This window comes from Salmo salar, chromosome ssa07 (assembly GCF_905237065.1).
Source record: "Salmo salar chromosome ssa07, Ssal_v3.1, whole genome shotgun sequence".
In the NCBI taxonomy this organism is placed as follows: Eukaryota; Metazoa; Chordata; class Actinopteri; order Salmoniformes; family Salmonidae; genus Salmo; species Salmo salar.
Genome location: NC_059448.1, coordinates 26,309,943 through 26,328,955, shown reverse-complemented (window position 1 = coordinate 26,328,955; position 19,013 = coordinate 26,309,943). Strand labels below are relative to the sequence as shown.

General features: G+C 43.5%; 1 protein-coding gene across 2 annotated transcripts in view; it reads left to right on the top strand.

The window, feature by feature from the left end:
• The window catches only part of LOC106608994 (phosphofurin acidic cluster sorting protein 1), a 55,567-nt gene extending 36,604 nt beyond the window's left edge, over window positions 1–18,963 (top strand). The window contains exons 8-24 of one of the 2 annotated variants that reach the window (XM_014207313.2): window positions 420–479; window positions 3,955–4,115; window positions 5,405–5,504; window positions 6,266–6,346; window positions 6,437–6,558; window positions 6,874–7,021; window positions 8,336–8,440; window positions 9,984–10,090; window positions 10,643–10,797; window positions 10,967–11,077; window positions 11,210–11,312; window positions 11,490–11,532; window positions 11,696–11,738; window positions 11,874–12,015; window positions 12,728–12,966; window positions 13,218–13,337; window positions 14,259–18,963. In XM_014207313.2, the coding sequence (XP_014062788.2) occupies window positions 420–479; window positions 3,955–4,115; window positions 5,405–5,504; window positions 6,266–6,346; window positions 6,437–6,558; window positions 6,874–7,021; window positions 8,336–8,440; window positions 9,984–10,090; window positions 10,643–10,797; window positions 10,967–11,077; window positions 11,210–11,312; window positions 11,490–11,532; window positions 11,696–11,738; window positions 11,874–12,015; window positions 12,728–12,966; window positions 13,218–13,337; window positions 14,259–14,377 (1,959 nt within the window). In that variant the 3' untranslated portion in view covers window positions 14,378–18,963. Of the gene's footprint in view, window positions 1–419; window positions 480–3,954; window positions 4,116–5,404; window positions 5,505–6,262; window positions 6,347–6,436; window positions 6,559–6,873; window positions 7,022–8,335; window positions 8,441–9,983; window positions 10,091–10,642; window positions 10,798–10,966; window positions 11,078–11,209; window positions 11,313–11,489; window positions 11,533–11,695; window positions 11,739–11,873; window positions 12,016–12,727; window positions 12,967–13,217; window positions 13,338–14,258 lie in introns of both variants that reach the window. The other variant, XM_014207312.2, reaches the window with a different exon arrangement.
• Window positions 18,964–19,013: the final 50 nt, after the last annotated feature.

Here is a 19,013-nt window from a genome sequence, read left to right as displayed (position 1 = left end):
CAGGAGGCAAACAGACAATTGTGAAAATGTATCCACACACACACACACACACACACACACACACACACACACACACACACACACACACACACACACACACACACGCGTGCAGAATGAGGCCATGGCTGCACTAGTCACTATATGATAGAATACACTGTAAAACACCTGAGCATCATTTTTCTTGGACTGCAGCAGCATCTTAAATGATCTGTTCTCTGGTCTGTTGATATTCATATGCATTCAAGTCTTTGTAGATGGGTCATATTCAAAAGGCAGCGGACGGAGGAAAAACGGACTGACTCGGGGAGGGACCCCCCTAAGCTCGTTCTATAAGAAACGCTTGTTTTCATTTTCTTTCGAACTCATGTTTCTCAGAACACTTAACCCCGAGGGGAAAATAATACTTGTCTCTCTTACAGCAACCAAACATCAAGCAGAAGTTTGTGGCCCTGCTGAAAAGGTTCAAGGTTTCTGATGAGGTAGGCATCTCGCTATCGCGCCTTCTCTCTCTCGCCTTGTCTCTGTTTATCTCTCCCTCAATTCAATTTCAATTTAAGGGGCTGGGAAACATATGTTTACATTGCCAAAGCAAGTGAGGTTATTTTTGTCTGGGCCCTGAGATTTACTGTCAGGGCCCAGGTCTGACCGAATCTGTACAGAAGATCTTGGTGCTGTTGTAGGCCCTCCTTGGTTGGGGACAGAAGCACCAGATCATCAGCAAACAGTAGACATTTGATTTTAGATTCTAGTAGGGTGAGGCCGAGGGCTGCAGACTGTTCTAGTGCCCTTGCCAATTCGTTTATATATATATATATATATATATATATATATATGGTGAAGAGGGTGGGGCTTAAGCTGCATCCCTGTCTCACCCCATGGCCCAGAGGAAAGAAATGTGTGTTTTTTGCCAATTTTAACAGCACACTTGTTGTTTGTGTACATGGATTTTATAATGTTGGATGTTTTTCCCCCAATACCACTTTCCATCAATTTGAATAGCAAACCCTCATGCCAAATAGTCAAAAGCTTTTTTGAAATCATCAAATGAGAAGACTTTGCCATTGTTTTGGTTTATTTGTTTGTCAATTAGGGTGTGCAGGGTGAATATGTGGTCTGTCGTACGGTAATTTGGTAAAAAGCCAATTTGACATTTGTACATTTCCTTAGTGAAAACAATGTAATGAGCGAGTCTGCTGTTAATGATAATGCAGAGGATTTTTCCCAAGGTAGGTGTTTCCCACGGTAGATATTGCGTTCAAATTTGTCTCCACTTTTGTGGATCTGGGTAATCAGTCCTTGGTTCCAAATATTGGGGAAGATGGCAGAGCTGAGGATGATTTTTAAGAATAGCCTATTGGAATTTGTGGTTTGTATATTATCATTTCATTGAGGATACCTTCAACACCGCAGGCCTTTTTGGGTTAGAGGGTTTTTGTCCTGTAGTTCATTCAATATAACTGGATAATCCAGTGGGTTCTGGTAGTCTTTTAATAGTTGATTCTAAGATTTGTATTTGATCATGTATAATTTTTTTTGCTGTTCTTTGGTATCGAGCCAAAAAGACTGGAGTATTGGTTTATCCATACATCTAAGTTTTGGATAGATAACTCTTTGTGTGTTCCAATTTTCCCAGAAGTGGTTAGATTCTATGGATTCTTGAATTACATTGAGCTGATTTCTGATGTGCTGTTCCTTCTTTTTCCGTAGTGTATTTCTGTTTTGTTTTAGTGACTCACCATAGTGAAGGCGTAGACTCAGGTTTTCTGTGTTTCTACATTTTTGGTTGGATAGGTTTCTGTTTCTTAGGTTTTTGCATTCCTTATCAAACCATTTGTTATTATTGTTCATTTTCTTAGGGTCTGCATTACATTTTTAGATTTGATAGGGAAGCTGAGAGGTCAAATATACTGTTTAGGTTTTCTACTGTCAAGTTTACACCTTCACTATTACAGTGAAACATTTTGTCCAGGAAGTTGTCTAAAAGGGATTGAATTTGTTGTTGCCTAATTGTTTTTTGGTAGGTTTCCACACTACTGTCCTTCCATCTATAGCATTTCTTAATATTATTCAGTTCCTTTGGCTTTGATGCCTCTTGATTGAGTATTGCTATGTTCAAGTAGACTGTGATTTGTTGTGATCTGATAGGGGTGTCAGTGGGCTGACTGAACGCTCTGAGAGACTCTGGGTTGAGGTCAGTGATAAAGTAGGCTACGGTACTACTGCCAAGAGATGAGCTATAGGTGTACCTACCGTAGGAGTCCCCTCAAAGCCTACCATTGACTATGTACATACCCAGTGTGTAGGAGTTGTCCTGTTTTTGTTGGTTATGTTGTCGTAGTTGTGCCTAGGGTGTTATATGGGGGAGGGAATGCTGTCACCTTTGTTCCCCTGTGTACTGAGGGTGTCAGGTTCTTTTCTTGTGTCTAGTTCTGGCATTTTGGTTGCCACAGACTAGTATTTTATTTAACCTTTATTTAACTAGGCAAGTCGGTTAAGAACAAATTCTTATTTACAATGACGGCCTACCTTGGCCAAAACCTAACCCGGACGACGCTGGGCCAATTATGCGCCGGCCTATGGGAATCCCAATCACGGCCAGTTGTGATACAGCCTGGAATCAAACCAGGGTCTGTAGTGATGCCTCTAGCAATGAGATGCAATGCCTTAGACCGCTGTGCCACTCTGGAGCCCATGTCCTTGGGCCTGGAAATTGTGGATCTCCCCCTCTAGGATGGAGAAGCTGTCATCGTTAAGGTATGGTAGCACACAGGAGGATGTTTTCCTCTGTTGAGATAATTTCCTTTTGAATTTCTAGCCTAGTGTAAAATGTTCCTGTTTTGATTAATTTGAGTGAGTCAGGTCTGCTCTATACCAAATTAGCATACCTCCTAATTCCCTGTTTCACACCTGGTAGTTTAGTGGATGGGACTACCAGCTCTCTGTAACCTAGAGGGCAACCATTGGGTCCATCTCCTCTATACCATGCTTCTTGTAGGATGACAGTGTCTGTATTTCTGATTTCTTTGGTGAAGTCCAGGTTCCTGCTCTTTAGGCCAAAGGCAAATTACCTCAGGCCTTGGATATTCAAGGATGAGATAGTGAAGCCTTTGTGTTCCATAAAGTGTCCAATGTTAGTTGTGTGGTTTGGCCTCAGACCAGTAAGTGTGAGCAGAGCCTGCTGATCATCTGGTACATGCCATTGGCTTGGGCTAGTGTAAGAGTGGGGGTTGAGCCTGTTTGCCTGCTCACGGCCTGGGCGTATGTGTGACTTTCATGTTGAGGCCCTCTTAGCGGTAGTGGGGGGCATGGGGTGGGCAGGAGGGGCATAGGTCGGATCTGAGGGGGACTATATGGGGCATTGTGTGTGTGTGTGTGTCTCTCTCTCTCTCTCTCTCTCTCTCTCTCTCTCTCTCTCTCTCTCTCGCTCTCTAATCGACTGAGAGATACAAAAACGTTCTTCACTCAAACGCCGACTTTTTACTTTCTCTGTCTTACACCTACACCTTCCCCCTCTCTGTTTCACTTTTCCGAACACCTTGTTTTGTGCAAGTTGCAGACGTTATAATTGCAATTGAAGGTGTTGCTCTACACAATTTGACAGTGTTGCTCTACACACAAGTATGTGTGAGAGATAGACAAAGAGATAGATGTGGTAATGATGAGATAGACAAAGAGATAGATGTGGTAATGATGAGATAGACAAAGAGATAGATGTGGTAATGATGAGATAGACAAAGAGATAGATGTGGTAATGATGAGATAGACAAAGAGATAGATGTGGTAATGCAACTGGAGCTCTTTCGTGTTTTTCTTTTTCCTTTTCCATGTCTGTGCGTCATAAGACTATGCCTCTGTTTGTGATGTTGGTATGAGTGAGAGCTATGCTTCTGTACCCGTGTAATATGTTGATCTGTCTCTGTCTGTCTGTCTGTCTGTCTGTCTGTCTGTGTGTAGGTGGGTTTTGGTCTGGAGCATGTATCTAGTGAACAGATCCAGGAAGTGGAGGAGGATTTAGATGAGCTCTATGACAGTCTGGAGATGTACAACCCCTCTGACAGTGGACCTGAGATGGAAGAGACGGACAGCATCCTCAGCACACCCAAACCTAAACTTAGGTAGCTGTTATGGTGACACACACGTGTATATACACACACGTACAACCAGAACCCACAGCACACCTAACCCAATAATGCCTTACGTACACACTCTCTTGACATACAGTGCATTCGGAAAGTATTCAGACCCCTTGACTTTTTCCACATTTTGTTACGTTACAGCCTTATTCTAAAATGTATTTAAAAAAAAAAAATCCTCAGTGACTTAAAAAAAAAATATATATTTTAAATGTTTATTTTTTACCCATCAATTTCGTGGTATCCAATTGGTAGTTAGTCTTGTCTCATCGTACAGATTCGGGAGAGGTGAAGGTCGAGAGCCGAGAGCTCCAAAACACAATGCCCGCTTAACCTGGAAGCCAGCCACACCAATGTGTCGGAGGAAACACCATACACCTGGCGACCGTGTCAGCGTGCACTGCGCCCGACTTGCCACAGGAGTCGCTAGAGCGCGATGGGACAAGGACATCCCTGCCGACCAAACCCTCCCCTTACCCGGACGATGCTGGGCCAATTGTGCGCCGCCCCATTGGTCTCCCGGTCGCGGCTAACTTCGACAGAGCCTGGACTCGAACCAGGATCTCTAGTGGCACAGCATGCAACTGCGATGCGGTGCCTTAGACCACTGCGCCCTCATTCAACGTTTTTAAACAGAAATACCTTATTTACATAAGTATTCAGACCCTTTGCTACGAGACTCGAAATTGAGCTCAGGTGCATCCTGTTTCCATTGATCACCCTTGAGCTGTTTCTACAACTTGATTGGAGTCCACCTGTAGTAAATTCAATTGATTGTACATGATTTGGAAAGGCACACACCTGTCTATATAAGGTCCCACAGTTGACAATGAATGTCAGAGCAAAAACCAAGCCATGAAGTCGAAGGAACTGTCCGTAGAGCTCCGAGACAGGATTGTGTCGAGGTACAGATCTGGTAAGGGTACCAAAACATTTCTGCAGCATTGAATACTTTCCGAATGCACTGTATGGATTGCACAAAGTGGATTTTTATTTCACGATGTTATGAACATCGCTAGCAACAGCAGAATAAAACAAATGTTTAATACATACAGCAGAAAAGAGAAGAATATCTTCTTTCTAATGATAAACTTTATTTCTCAAGTCCTAATACTGATCACTATGAACACACCATTCCATGTATGTTACAGTCGGTGCTAACTTTGTGTGTGTGTGTGTGTGTGTGTGTGTGTGTGTGTGTGTGTGTGTGTGTGTGTGTGTGTGTGTGTGTGTGTGTGTGTGTGTGTGTGTGTGTGTGTGTGTCCATCCAGGCCGTTCTTTGAGGGAATGTCCCAGTCCAGCTCTCAGACGGAAATCACCAGCCTGAACAGCAGAGGAGGGAGCCTGGGACGAGACGCCTGCTTCAGCCCTGTGAGTAATGGAGGGAGAGAGAGGGAGGGGAGAGGGAGATAAATAATGCATTAAAGGATTGGGGGGGGGGGGGGTGTAAGGGATCAAATCAATTTTATTGGTCACATACACGTGGTTAGCAGATGTTATTGCGAGTGTAGCGAAAAATGCTTGTGCTTCTAGTCCCGACAGTGCAGTAATATCTAACAAGTAATCTAACAATTCCACAACAACTACCTAATACACACACATCTAGGTAAAGGGATGGAATATGAATATGTACATATAAATATATGAATTAGCAATGACCGAGCGGCATAGGCAAGATGCAATAGATGGTATAAAATATACTGTATTCAAATGGGATGAGTAATGCAAGATATGTAAACATCATTATTAAAGAGGCATTAATAAAGTGACTAGTGATCCATTTGTTAGAGTGGCCAATTATTTCAAGTCTGTATGTAGGCAGCAGCCTCTCTGTGTTATTGATGGCTGTTTAACAGTCTGATGGCCTTGAGATAGAAACAATTTTTCAGTCTCTCGGTCCCTGAAGAATCTTGTGAGAAGGTGCTTAAAACAGAATGGAGACAACAGAGAGGAATGTTCGAGAGAGGGGAAAAAAAGAGGGCGAAGGTGAAGGTGAATGATTGAGATTCACATCAACCAGCCGGATCTCGCGAGTTTCACGGCGCAGCGGTCATCCCGCGATCATCAGTCTGGTAATACGTGGCTAGGTGAGATGTGTGGTAGTGACTGTGTTTCCCGCGTGTCTCCAGCAGGGGGAGCAGCGGCCTGTGGAGATGAAACACTCTCGCAGTCGCAACCTGGAGGCGGAGACCCTCTCTGAGACGGACACGCTGGTGAGATCCGCCAACAGGCTCTGTGTGCTGTGTAAGAGGTAGCGGTCCGTTTTGAGCTCAAGCTAATCTGTGTGTGTGTTCTGTGTGCAGGAGTTGACGGATCAGGAGATGTTTCCGGAGGGCCCCTGCATTACGGTGTCGGGGGCTGAGAAACCTCGTACGCCCCTGAAGAGCAGCAAGAGTGGAGGAGGACAGACCATGCCCTCCCCCAGGTAACTACACACACACACACACACACACACACACACACACACACACACACACACACACACACACAGACTCTTGCCATAGTGACTCCAACAAAATGACACATGCCTGATACCAAATCAACCTCCCAGGTGCCTTTGCAGATGTGCATATTTTCCTCAGAAAGGTAGAACTGTTCCAATCCTTCAACCCTAGAGGAAAGGGTTTGGGGTCAGTTTGGACTTTTAACACAAACGCGTAATACCCTCCACACTGGTCGAACGGGGGGATTGGTCTCTTTAAAAGGTGTGTTTGTGTGTGTGTGTGTGTGTGTTTCACAGGCTGGACGGCAGAGGCCCCACCCCCAAACAGAAGAGACAGAGCAGTACTCCTATGAAAGAGAGACAGCTGTCTAAACCAATCAGTGAAGGGGGGAGGACCAACAGCTCCGATAGCGAGAGATCCCCCGAACTGGGACACTGCTCACAGGTAACTCATGTACGCACACACACACATTCTTAAAACTACTGTGAGCGTCAAAGGTATTGGGACAGTGCTACATTTTGTTGTTTTGGCTCTATACTCCGGCACTTTGGATGATTTTGAAATGATACAATGACTATGAGGTTACAGTACAGACTGACAGCTTTAATATGAGGGTGTTTTCATCCACGCTGAACCGTTTAGAAATTACCGCACTTTTTGTACGTAGTCCCCCATTTTTTGGGACAAATTCACTTGTGTGTTAAAGGACTCAGAAGTTTAGTATTTGTTCCCATATTCATAGCACGCAATGACTACATCAAGCTTATGACTACAAACTTGTTGGATGCATTTGCTGTTTGTTTTGTGCCCCAATAGAAATGAAGGGTAAATAATGTATTGTCATTTTGGAGTCACTTTTGTTGTAAATAAGAATAGAATGTGTTTCTAAACACTTTTACATGAATGTGGATAGTACCATGATTACGAATAGTCCTGAATAATGATGAGTGAGATAGTTACAGAGGCATAAATATCATAACCCCAAGACACGCTAACCTCTCACCATTATACACACACACACACACACACACACACACACACACACACACACACACACACACACACACACACACACACACACACACACACACACACTCTTTCTTATAGCAGGGGGTCCTATAGTTCCAGTTGTCACATCTCATCTATCCAATGATGGGAGACCAGATGCTGTTGGAGGGCCAGTAGGAAGCACCCTTTCCTCTGGTCAACAAAATAATATATATATATCCCTGCGTAAGGTGCCGTCTTTCGGATGGGACGTTAAACGGGTGTCCTGACTCTCTGTGGTCACTAAAGATCCCGTGGCACTTATCGTAAGAGTAGGGGTGTTAACCCCGGTGTCCTGGATAAATTCCCAATCTGGTCCTCATACCATCATGACCACCTAATCATCCCCCGGTTTACAATTGGCTCATTCATCTCCCTCCTCTCCCCTGTAACTATTCCCCAGGTCGTTGCTGTAAATGAGAATGTGTTATCAGTCAACTTACCTGGTTTGAAAAAAACAAAAAAAAACAAGCTTAAGGAGAGCACAGTATATGCCAAGAAAAAAAATATTGTCTCTCTCCGTTCCTCTCCTCCACCTACTCCCTTCTTCTTGTCTAAATAAAGAACATGAATGTACCCATGATGACGTGACTAAGAATGAATGATGTATGTGTTGTTGAGTCATCTAAAAAGAAACTGCTCCACTTTGTGCGCGTGTGTGCGTGGTGTGTGTGTGTGCGTGGTGTGTGTGTGTGCGCGCGGTGCGTGTAGGTCCTGAGGAAGGCGGTGTATGATCAGCTGAACCAGATCCTTCTGTCTGACGCGGCTCTGCCTGAGAGTCTCATCCTGGTCAATGGCACCGACTGGCAGGGCCAGGTAAGAACCGTGTGTGTGTGTGTGTGTGTGCTAGTGGTGTTAATAACCAATCCATCCGTAACAGCCTGACTATATGTGAAAATCCGAGGCCAGCGTCCGACCCTAACCAGCTAATATAGAAAATGCGCCGTAGGCTACAGTCAGAGACGACGGAACAGTGGTGGCTGCTGAGGGGAGGACGGCTCATAATAATGGCATTGGAAAAACCACGTGTTTGATGTATTTGATACTATTCCGCTCCAGCCATTCCCACAAGCCCGTCCTCCACAATTAACCTCCTGTGTGGCGGAACGATTTTTCCAAGCAGATTCTTTCTTGTCGTTTCTGACATTTTGGTAGGCCATTTTTTTTCCCGGCACCTTGTCTACAGTTAGAAAACACGCAGCTTCACTTCTGTCATTATATGTTGCCCTAGAAGACTAAATAAACCTTTTGATGACCAGAATAGTGTCATAAATCGATAGAATTTAATGCTTCAATCTACCGTAGTTGACATTGGTTAAAGCTTTCTCTGTGATCTCCCTTCTTTTTCGGGAGCAAAGACGTTTAGGGACCGGGGAGAAAATGCAGTAACTCAAATAAAACTGGAAAGATTTTCTGTGCAGTTTGACTGGTTGTATGGAAATAGAAAACTGTGTAAACGACCCAACGTATTTCAGTTCGGCTTGGATGCATATTTTATGTGGTTGAAATACTATCAGCGTTTATGATGCTGGCAAAGATAGCACCTCGACATACGGTATCTAACTGCGCATTCGCATTCTCTCAATATGCTGAAAGAAAGAATTCATATTCATCCACTCCTCTTCCTGAGTCAAAATTTAGACTTCATTCGGTGTATCATTTTACTGCAAGAAATGCTTAACTCTGCAGGAGTTAATATTAAGGCTATGTGAGCGGACCTACAGTCAGTGTCCTGATTTCAGTTTCCATTTAACCCATCTGAACAGTGGGCTACAGTTCCCTTGACGTGCCATAGGCCTATGTAAAGTCCCCGTCTTGTGACAGTCAAATTTGTATAGCGCCTCACAATCATCACACATAACGTCACATTGCCATCATCCTCTTTTACCACTTAACCAAATCGTTCCCAAATATGACTTTGCTGGCCCTCCCTTCTCTTTATTTTCAACTCTCCATTTCGCAGCTTTTCTCTAATTGAATTCAACTTCGACCTTGTCCTTTTTCGCCTCTGTGGATCGACGGTAACTATTTTGCCCGTTCCCGTGTAAGCTATTTGGTGGGTACAGTTAGGCCCTTAAGCACTAATACCAGATAACCTAAAATAATGAAAGAAAAACAAATGTAGCCTAAATTGCACAACAATTATGGATTTTTTTAAGGTATTTTTTTCTCTTTATTCAACCCGCCCTTGATCTACCCAATATTTAATGACCCGAAACTCATCCACCCCGCGGATATAACCGCGGGTACTGCGGGTTATGAGTCCTCCCGCGCGTCACTGGCGTGTGCACACCGTGTGTGTGTCAGAACAAACCTATATGTTGCCGCAGTTCTTTAAGTGTGTGTGTGTGTGTTCCAGTATGTGGGGGAGCAGCTGCAGGTACAGAGGCACCCGGTGGTGTGTACCTGTTCAGGAGCTGAGATCCAGGCGGTGCTGTCTGCTGTCCTCACACGCATCCAGAAGTTGTAAGTCTAACACTTTATGCTCATGCGCACACACACACACACACACACACACACACACACACACACACACACACACACAAGACACAGAGTTGTGAGTCTGTTGGTCTAACACATTATCTATGCTCTATTAATCTCACTGTCTATGAAATATTTAGACCGCAGTACTCACACAGTCACAGACAATATTGAGTTGATTCGGAAAACGGTCTCCTCATTTCCTCTCCTCTCTCATTTCCTCTCCTCTCCCATTTTACATTTTTTTTTACATTTTTTTAATTAAGTATTTCAGATGTCATGGTATATATCCTTGTAGGTCACAATTGTCACAAGGATAGTCTAATTACATTTATAGCAAAGCTTTTTCATTGTCAAAGTAGGCCTAAAAAGAAAATCACAAAAAATGAACACGCTCACTCAAGTGGTCGAATGCTAGCTTCCGTTCGATTAACCGTGCTCATCGTTACTTGGTGGGTGTCATAGCTGGGTTATGTGATTATCTTTAACCCCCCCCTCTCTCTCTCTCTCCCTCCCCCTCTCTGCTTTCCTCTCTAGTTGTAACTGTAACTCGTCCATGCCCAGGCCGGTCAAGGTGGCAGTGGTGGGTAGTCAGAGCTACCTTGGTGCCATCCTGCAGTTCTTTGTCACACAGTTGGCAAGCAAGACCTCTGATTGGCTCAACCACCTGAGGTTCCTGGTGGTGCCCCTGGGTGAGACAAACAACAATATGGCACCTTCTGTCCGTATCCATGGTGACAGGCGTAGTGATGGGTTGATAATGGAAAAGACTTGTCAGGCTGATCACGTACACGAAAAGATCATCTCTCTGTCTGTCTCTCTCTCTCTCTCTCTCTCTCTCTCTTTCTTATGGTCTTATAGGCTCTCATCCTGTTGCTAAGCACCTGGGTGCCATAGACAACCATTACAGCTCTGCGTTCTTAGACGGGGCGTGGAGAGACATGTTCAGCCGCTCTGAACCCCCACAGACAGGTACACATACAACCATGCACGCGCACACACACACACACACACACACACACACTGGATACATAAAGTTAGCACTCAGAGCCTGACCTCTGACCTCTAATCTTTGATCTGTGTTTCCTGTCCCCTGTGCTGCAGACCTGTTGGACGTGGCCGGTAGGATCTCCCAGTACATCAGTGGAGCCACCGTCACACACCAGCTGCCCATCGCTGAGGCCATGCTTACCTGCAAACACAGGATGTGAGTGGACGCGCGCACGCACACACACACACACACACACACACACACACACACACACACACACACACACAAACTGTCAGGGTGTAACACATGCCTTAACCGGAGCAATAACTGCAAGATAGTATTTAATTCAAAACCCATGTAACTGGTCATAACTCATTATTTGTCTCTGTTCAGGCACGATGAAGATTCCTACCAGAAGTTCATTCCTTTTATTGGGGTACGTATATAATAAACCAGGCCTCTCTGTAGACCCTTCCATAGATCTACCGTTGAAAATTGACATCTAGTTTGGATAGTAACTCCTCAGCTGATTTAGGGTGTTTAGAATATGAGGTATTTGTCCTGATGTTGTAGTAACAGGATGTTGTCATGTGTTTCAGTTGGTGAAGGTTGGTCTGATTGAGCCAGACACTTCCTCTACAGGTAGGTGGTTTAAAAACCAATGAAGAAGTACACGCTCTTACTGCTAAATTTCCATCTTCCAGGCCTATTTACTTGATAATATTACAAATAATGACATTAATCTCACCTCCATCCCTTGCCCCTGCGGTCGCCTAGGAGACACAGAAGAGGGCGTGGCAGTGAGCTTGGCTGTTCCCTCTACGTCCCCTCCCTCCCACGGCTCTCCCACTGGGCTGATCAAAGAGGCTGCCACTCCCCCCTCCTCTCCTTCTATGAGCAGTGTTCTCGCAGTCCAGGGGTAAGTCTGCACCCACCCTCTAGCTTGGGTATAGTCTTTTGTGCTGTTATTTCTTATTATAAGGCGCTGGGCAATTCCAGTTCTCAGGAGCTGCTCCGTTTCCTCCTCTCTTTCTGAGTAATCATTAGTGGATCAATTAAGTGCCAGAGAGTGTCTGCACACCTTTTTCTAAATCAGTCCCTGAAAGGAACGATAACCAATAAACAGTAGACACACTGTGGCCCCCCCCCCTTGACCTGACAGAGTTGCCTACCCCTGTCTTGAGTGAAAGAAGGAAAGGGGCAAAAGAGAAGGGAGGAAGGGAGTGAGTGAGGGAGGGAGAGGGGGAAATATTACCAGCACACTGCTTCTCCTCAGGTCAGCCATCTCAGGTTCGTTATGTCCCCTTCATGTCTGCCCTGGTGAAACTCTAGAGCAGTGATCCTCTCTGACCATCTAAAAACAACCACAGATGCATCAGCAGCTTCTAGCGTTATAGCCCATCATTGTTTTGGGGTATGGTGCTGTAACAGACTCTCTTGTCCTCTCTATAGCCAAACTCAGGGTCAGGGTTGATGCACCGTATGAAATGTATGCCCCTGAATCCATAGCCCTCTCTGTCGCTGAATACCTCCTCCCTACACCTCACAAATGAACACGGCTTTTTACATAACTTTTGCTTTCCCGTATTGTATCCTAACCCGTCCTCGTGACCCTCCTCTTCCTGTCCCAGGAGCCCCAGTATGTCCCAAGGTGTGGACGCCATTGGGTTGCAGGTGGACTACTGGCTGGCGTCGCTGGCGGAGAAGCGCCGAGAAGGCGAGCGGCGTGACACAGGCTGTAAGAACACCCTGAAGAGTGCCTTCAGATCCCTGCAGGTCAGCAGGCTACCAGGAGGGGGCAGCAGTGAGACACAGGCCCAGGTCGGCACCATGGCCATGACCGTGGTCACCAAGGAGAAGAACAAGAAGGGTAAAGAGTTTTAGAATAACACTTTTCTATGGCAAAATCAAAGTAATTCAGTGTTTAAAAAAACAACAACACAGTTTTTAGTGCTGAATGGTCAGTGGAATAGATGCATTCCTTCTAGTTGGGGTGTTCTTCAGTCATTCTATCTACAGTATGTGACTGTTATAGTCTTCCTGGTTCTATAGTTATAGAAATCCTATTGCATTTATAATGACTTTTTCTCTGTCTCTGTCTCTCTCTCTCTGTGTCTGTAGTTCCCACCATATTCCTGGGTAAGAAGCCGAAGGAGAAGGATGTCGACTCTAAGAGCCAGGTCATTGAGGGTATCAGCAGACTCATCTGTTCTGCCAAGCAGCATCAAACCATCCTGAAAGGTACAGGAACATGAGACGAGGAGGGAGGTAGGGCGGGGAAGAGAGATGACCAGTGAAATTGGAGAGAAGGCTCTGAGGAGAGAGAGAGAGGTGAAATTATAGTGCTTCTCTAGATGCAAAATCTTTAGAAAGAGTCGACCCATCAGTAAAGATGAGGAGGCAGGGGAAGGGGAAATGATTTATTGGGGACGTTGGAGGAAAGAGAAAATGAAGGAAGGGTTGTGTTAACGGACCTCTAAGTGTCTCTAAGACTGTCCGAAATAGCACCCTATTCCTAACACTGGGCCAATAGGGCTCTGGTCAAAAATGGTGCACTACTGTATATAGGGAATAGTGGGCCATTTGAAACACAGCCTAAAGGCGCCCGCATACTAGGTTCAAACGTCTGTGCCCCTTGAAAGACCTTCGCTTGAAAAACTAGATAAAAACTGCAATTTTACTGTTTGTCCCTCTTGAGACGCCGTATCAACATTGTAGCCCGTATGCACTTCCTCAAAGTAGTCAGAATTATTCAAAGATAAATCAAGAAATCTGTAATTCATTTGGACATTTTTGCAGAGAGAAATCTTTGTCTCGCAATTTTACATCTAACTAAGATGTTTGGCGCAGTATTTCTCAAGTGAAAAAAATATGCATGAGAACTCATCGTCTCGCGTTGAATGACAACAAACACTTCATTGAAGAATCCTGTCCATAGTTCCCACTCCTACTAGGAGTAGTATTGTTGACCAATCACCGAAGAAGGGGCGTAGACTTATGCTACCGAACTATAACTTGCCTCAATAAAAAATGTAATATCCACAAATGTTCTCAAATGCGAAAACTGTTTCTACTGGGAAGCGTGTGACAGGCTTAAGTGTTCCCTGTCTGAACAACAGTCATACTCAACCAGTATCCATGTGTCTCCTGTGTGTGTCTCAGTGTCCATAGACGGAGTGGAGTGGAATGACGTCAAGTTCTTCCAGCTGGCTGCCCAGTGGCCCACCCATGTCAAGTATCTCCCTGTTGGACTGTTTGGTTACAACAAACCCCCCTCCTAGGGTCCACCCTTTACCCCTCGCCCCACTCGCCTCGCCCAATCCCGTCCCACCTACGCACACAGACCCCGCCTCTCAGAATGCCGTGGCGACTAATATTGGTCAATTACGACGAAGGGTTGAGGGGCCGAATGTATTTGCTATGTTTGTCTTATTTCTCTATAGCAGGGAGGGGGAGAGATGGGTTGGATATGGGGTGCAATGTTACTAGTCACTTTAATGAATTGAAATGCCCCTCTCTCTGTCTAGCGTGTGTGTATGAGGGGCCCACAGCACAAGATAACGGACTGCCGTTCAACTAATCCTGACGATGAGATGCACCCGCATGAATAACTCCCATTACTAGCCCTGACCCTTGACCCCTGACATCTGCCCCTTTAACCTTTAACCTTGACCAGGTAGTTCTCTTTTCACCTTGAACCTGCCCGGTGTCACCAAAGGCCAACCTGCATGCTGTACACTACACCACCACGTGCCAGTTATAACAAGAGTATCATATTATGACATGTTATAACAGTAATGCCATGGTTATTATGGGGTATGGAGGGGAACTTGGGATCCAAACATACTGTACATGTGCATGAAATGGAATGAACAAGAGACAATACCTACAGTAGCAATGCTTTTCCTGCTCCCTAATTACATGAAAATGCTTTTTTTCTCACCAATGATGTACAGTAAGTTGACATGTTATGCATATGAAGAGCAGAAAATATAAGAAAAGGCTCAAGTTTTTTTGTAACGACGTTTTAACTCTGTGTACAGCGAGGGCGCCAACTTAAGAGCTCACTGTTTGCCCCAACTTTACTGAGAAGAGGCAACATTTCTGCTGTCTGTAAGGCTTGTCCCTTTATCAATCTCAGTTGTTGTTGTCAGCGTTGCTCTCTTGATGCACCCTCCGATGTATAGTCCTCCTTCTGCTTGTGGACGTCTAGTATATCACCTGTGTGGGGCTGTTGCATTCTGGGATTTGTAGGCTGAGGCTCGTGCCGAGGTTAAATTGGGTGACAGGAGCTGTGACCGTCATCTTCATATTTTGCGATGCACTTCCAGTAACTCCTCCCCGAGCGCTATAGTAGCTAGGTATCCTACTCCAAAGCACAATGTCGCACGCTACTAGTGACTTTTTATCCCTGTCTTTACCTGTCAAGGGTTGCAAAAATCCGGTAACTTCCCCAAATTACCAAGTTTTCCAGAAATTCCTAGTTGGAAGGTTTCTGGAATTAGGAGGGAATAAGTAGGAAATCAGGAATCTCCCGACCTGGATTTCTGGAAAACATGCATTTTCCAGCCCTGCCTGTGATAGACGGGCAGCGTTCACTCCACCGAAATGGTGGTGTGTTGTGTCTAGGGTGTCGTGAGGTGTCCAGTGACAGGTGTGTTATTACGTAATGTGGTAAAACGAGAAACAATATTGAAATATCTATGAAACCAATTTTCTAAGTAACCCACGCGACACAGTATGATTGTTTTGTGTGTGGCCACGTGTTTGTGTCGAGATGTGGTCAATATCGCTTTATGAGTTCTGAAGGCTGCGGCAGCGGCCAGATGTTTGCCTTGTAGACTGACACAAAGATAGGTGACACCAAATTACCTTTTAAGAGCTACTAACAGCTCTGGTGCTTTTAAGAAAAACTGAAGACAAATAATTGGTATCCAAAGAATTTGACTTAAAATAATTGATTTTCAATTTAGTAGCAAAGTCTATGGTCTATAATGTACTTGCAAAGTACCTTCAAATTAGTATATTTTGAATGAAATGGCAATGTGTTGTAAGCAAAACACCAGTCCTCTTGCTGTCTAAAATGAAAGCTAACGAGTGTTGAGTAGCTTAGCCTTGTGTCACCTACAAAGTAACCTTCCCCATCTGTGCGGAGTGAAGTATTGTGACAAATATCAAGTATTACAATGTCAATGTCTTGCTTTTTGCTGTTATTAAGATTTTCGGGGTAATTTAGAGGTAGGTTTTTCGGCTTAGGTGTAACAGTGTTAAAAGTTGTGACGTCAACACCTTGTGTAACTCAAATCTGGCCCTGTTCTCTTTTTTGGGGGGGGGCTCGTACAAAGGAAGGTTTTTGCACCAAGGGCTTCAAACTGATTGAGAGCATAAGTACACAGCTATGCATGTTCCACAAATAAGTCTGAATGATAGAATGTACAGATCTCAAACAACAAGGATGTATTTCCAACAATCATTAGAGATATCATCTGAACTTAATTTGAATGTGCAGATAATGTTCATTGTTAGTTTCTATTATCTCTTCTCAGTCTTGTCGACAAAAGCTTTATTGTTTAGTAAACATACATTTTGTAAGTTTTAACACCATTTTATCAGTCCAGAATAGGGTTGCAAAGGGAGGGTATATTACTGGAAACTTTCTAAGTTTGCAAGTAAACTACCACCATTTGTAACTTTCAAGGATTTTATGTAATTTATCACAACATCTAGTGGCCATTTTGGGTACTTCAGATTGTCACAGGTGTCTTTCATTATCTGTGGCCTAATCACATATATAATATAATCAAATAAGATGATTTTAAAATTTAAAAAATGGAATGACAAAGCTGTAAAACATTCCTAAATAATAATTAGTGAATACCATTGGTGATTAATATGAGGGTTTCAGCGTGAAATATCAACCATATCATTTTTTTTTACACTTCTATTTATTTTACTATGTCAATATGCCTTTGTTGTAAATGTGATGGCAGTTGTGAAAAAAGTCAATAGTTTGAAGAGTTGCAGAGTTAATTAAGAATAATGCCATTGTTGATTAGATGCTTTTTAAAATTCATTTGTCTATTTTCTCTTGATCAGAGGGTCTATCCACTAGAAACTAATGGACATTATGGACACAGATATGACAAATTAATACTATATATGAATTTAATTTTTTTTAATTTATTCAAGTTTAAATTACCAAAGTTACCATCGATTGCTATAGATTCCGGTAACTTTTGTAAATTACTGGTAGCTTTACCCTAGTCCATAACCACTAGAACATTTGTTTTTCATTCTAAAACACAAACACACCATAATAATCTCTCTCAACTCCATAGTTAGTTGACCTGACTAGGCAGTGGTACTCTTGAAAGCAGACCATTTAAACCCTGCCTTTCATAGCAAGTGTCACTGCCCACCAGTCAAGGGCTAGACCCAGACCAATGCCTTCACGTGGACTTGGACTCTTAATGCATATTTTAACTGAGACTGTATCCTACTGTATGAATGTTATGTACAACATGGTTTTATCTATGGGAGGGATGTTTTTACTTAAGCATAGTGAACTCTACCTGTAGCTACGCTACTCCCTAACCACAGATCTCGGATCAGATTACAATTACCCCCCCCCCCACCTAGTTCTAACCATAACCATTAGGGGGATTAAAAGATATCTGACCCTGTGTCAGTGGTTAGGGGAGATTTCTTACCGTCTCTGAGCAGAACACAGAGGTCCAATTTCTCTATGCCTTGCAGCGTGTTATTAGCATAATAAGGAGTGTAAGATATGATTCCATTTGACCTGCTGTCTGTTCATAGGGAGATCATAAGCATTCACTGAATGGGACAAAGAAATCACTGCCAAGATGTCAAATGTTACATGGATATAACACCAAGCTGAAGCGGAGGGTGGTGTAGATATAGGTGTTCAATGTTTTGTAATGTTTTTGGTGATAAAACTTTGTTCCAAAGTAATAATTTTAATGTTGGAAACATTATTTTTCCACTATACATTCCAATGTTTACTCCTCTCTCTCCTCTCCCCCGGTTCCCAGCTCAGTCCCTTCTTTCACCTGTCGTACCATTAATATGTTTGTTGTTTTTCATTCCTTCTTTAGGCCTATTTGTCCTGTGTGACTGTCTCACTAACTTGTACCTGATGTATGCATACCTGTGTCTCTACCTGCATTGACCTGTAGTTACTGTGATGGTCTTTATGTACATGACTAACGTATAGGGACAGCAGTTTTTGCTAACCATGTGACCTGACCAGGAACAACTCTGGGCCTTAGTTATAGTCTATAGAGTACAGGGCCCAGACTGCTTCCTGAAACAGGTCATATGGTCCTGAAACACTTCTGTCCTGGAGGGGAAGAACAATATGATCTATTAATATGAATAAATCAATTTAGTGATCAATAATGTCCTTCCTCTCTGCTATCATCACAATGTGTTTCAGAACAAATGGAGTGAGAGATCTAGAACAAACTGTAAGATATCTAGAGTCTCTGCCAGGATTCCACAAGTTTTGCTTCTAATAAAGGCCATTTTGAAAGGATCCCTGCTTGTAACATAGGGTGCTATCACAGAAGAGAATCTGTTTTTGCATAACACTGCTTAGACTACACTTTTGCTTGGTAGTAGTTTGAGGGGAGGATTCTAATGCTTGTGCATTTGGAGAGTAATTTTGCACATGCCTTTGTTTCTTCAGCAGCTTTTTTGCCTTTTGTCTATAAACAGTAATAATGCTTGTACATATCACAACAGTACTTCTGTATTGTATCTTAGTCGTTTTTTTATTTGAAATGTTTTGTAGTACTTTTTCATGATTATGTTGTCAATTAAACTGATGTGGGATGGAAAAGTGGAACTGTTGATTGTTTTTATTTTATTTTGTAAATACTCCTGAGTTGTGTG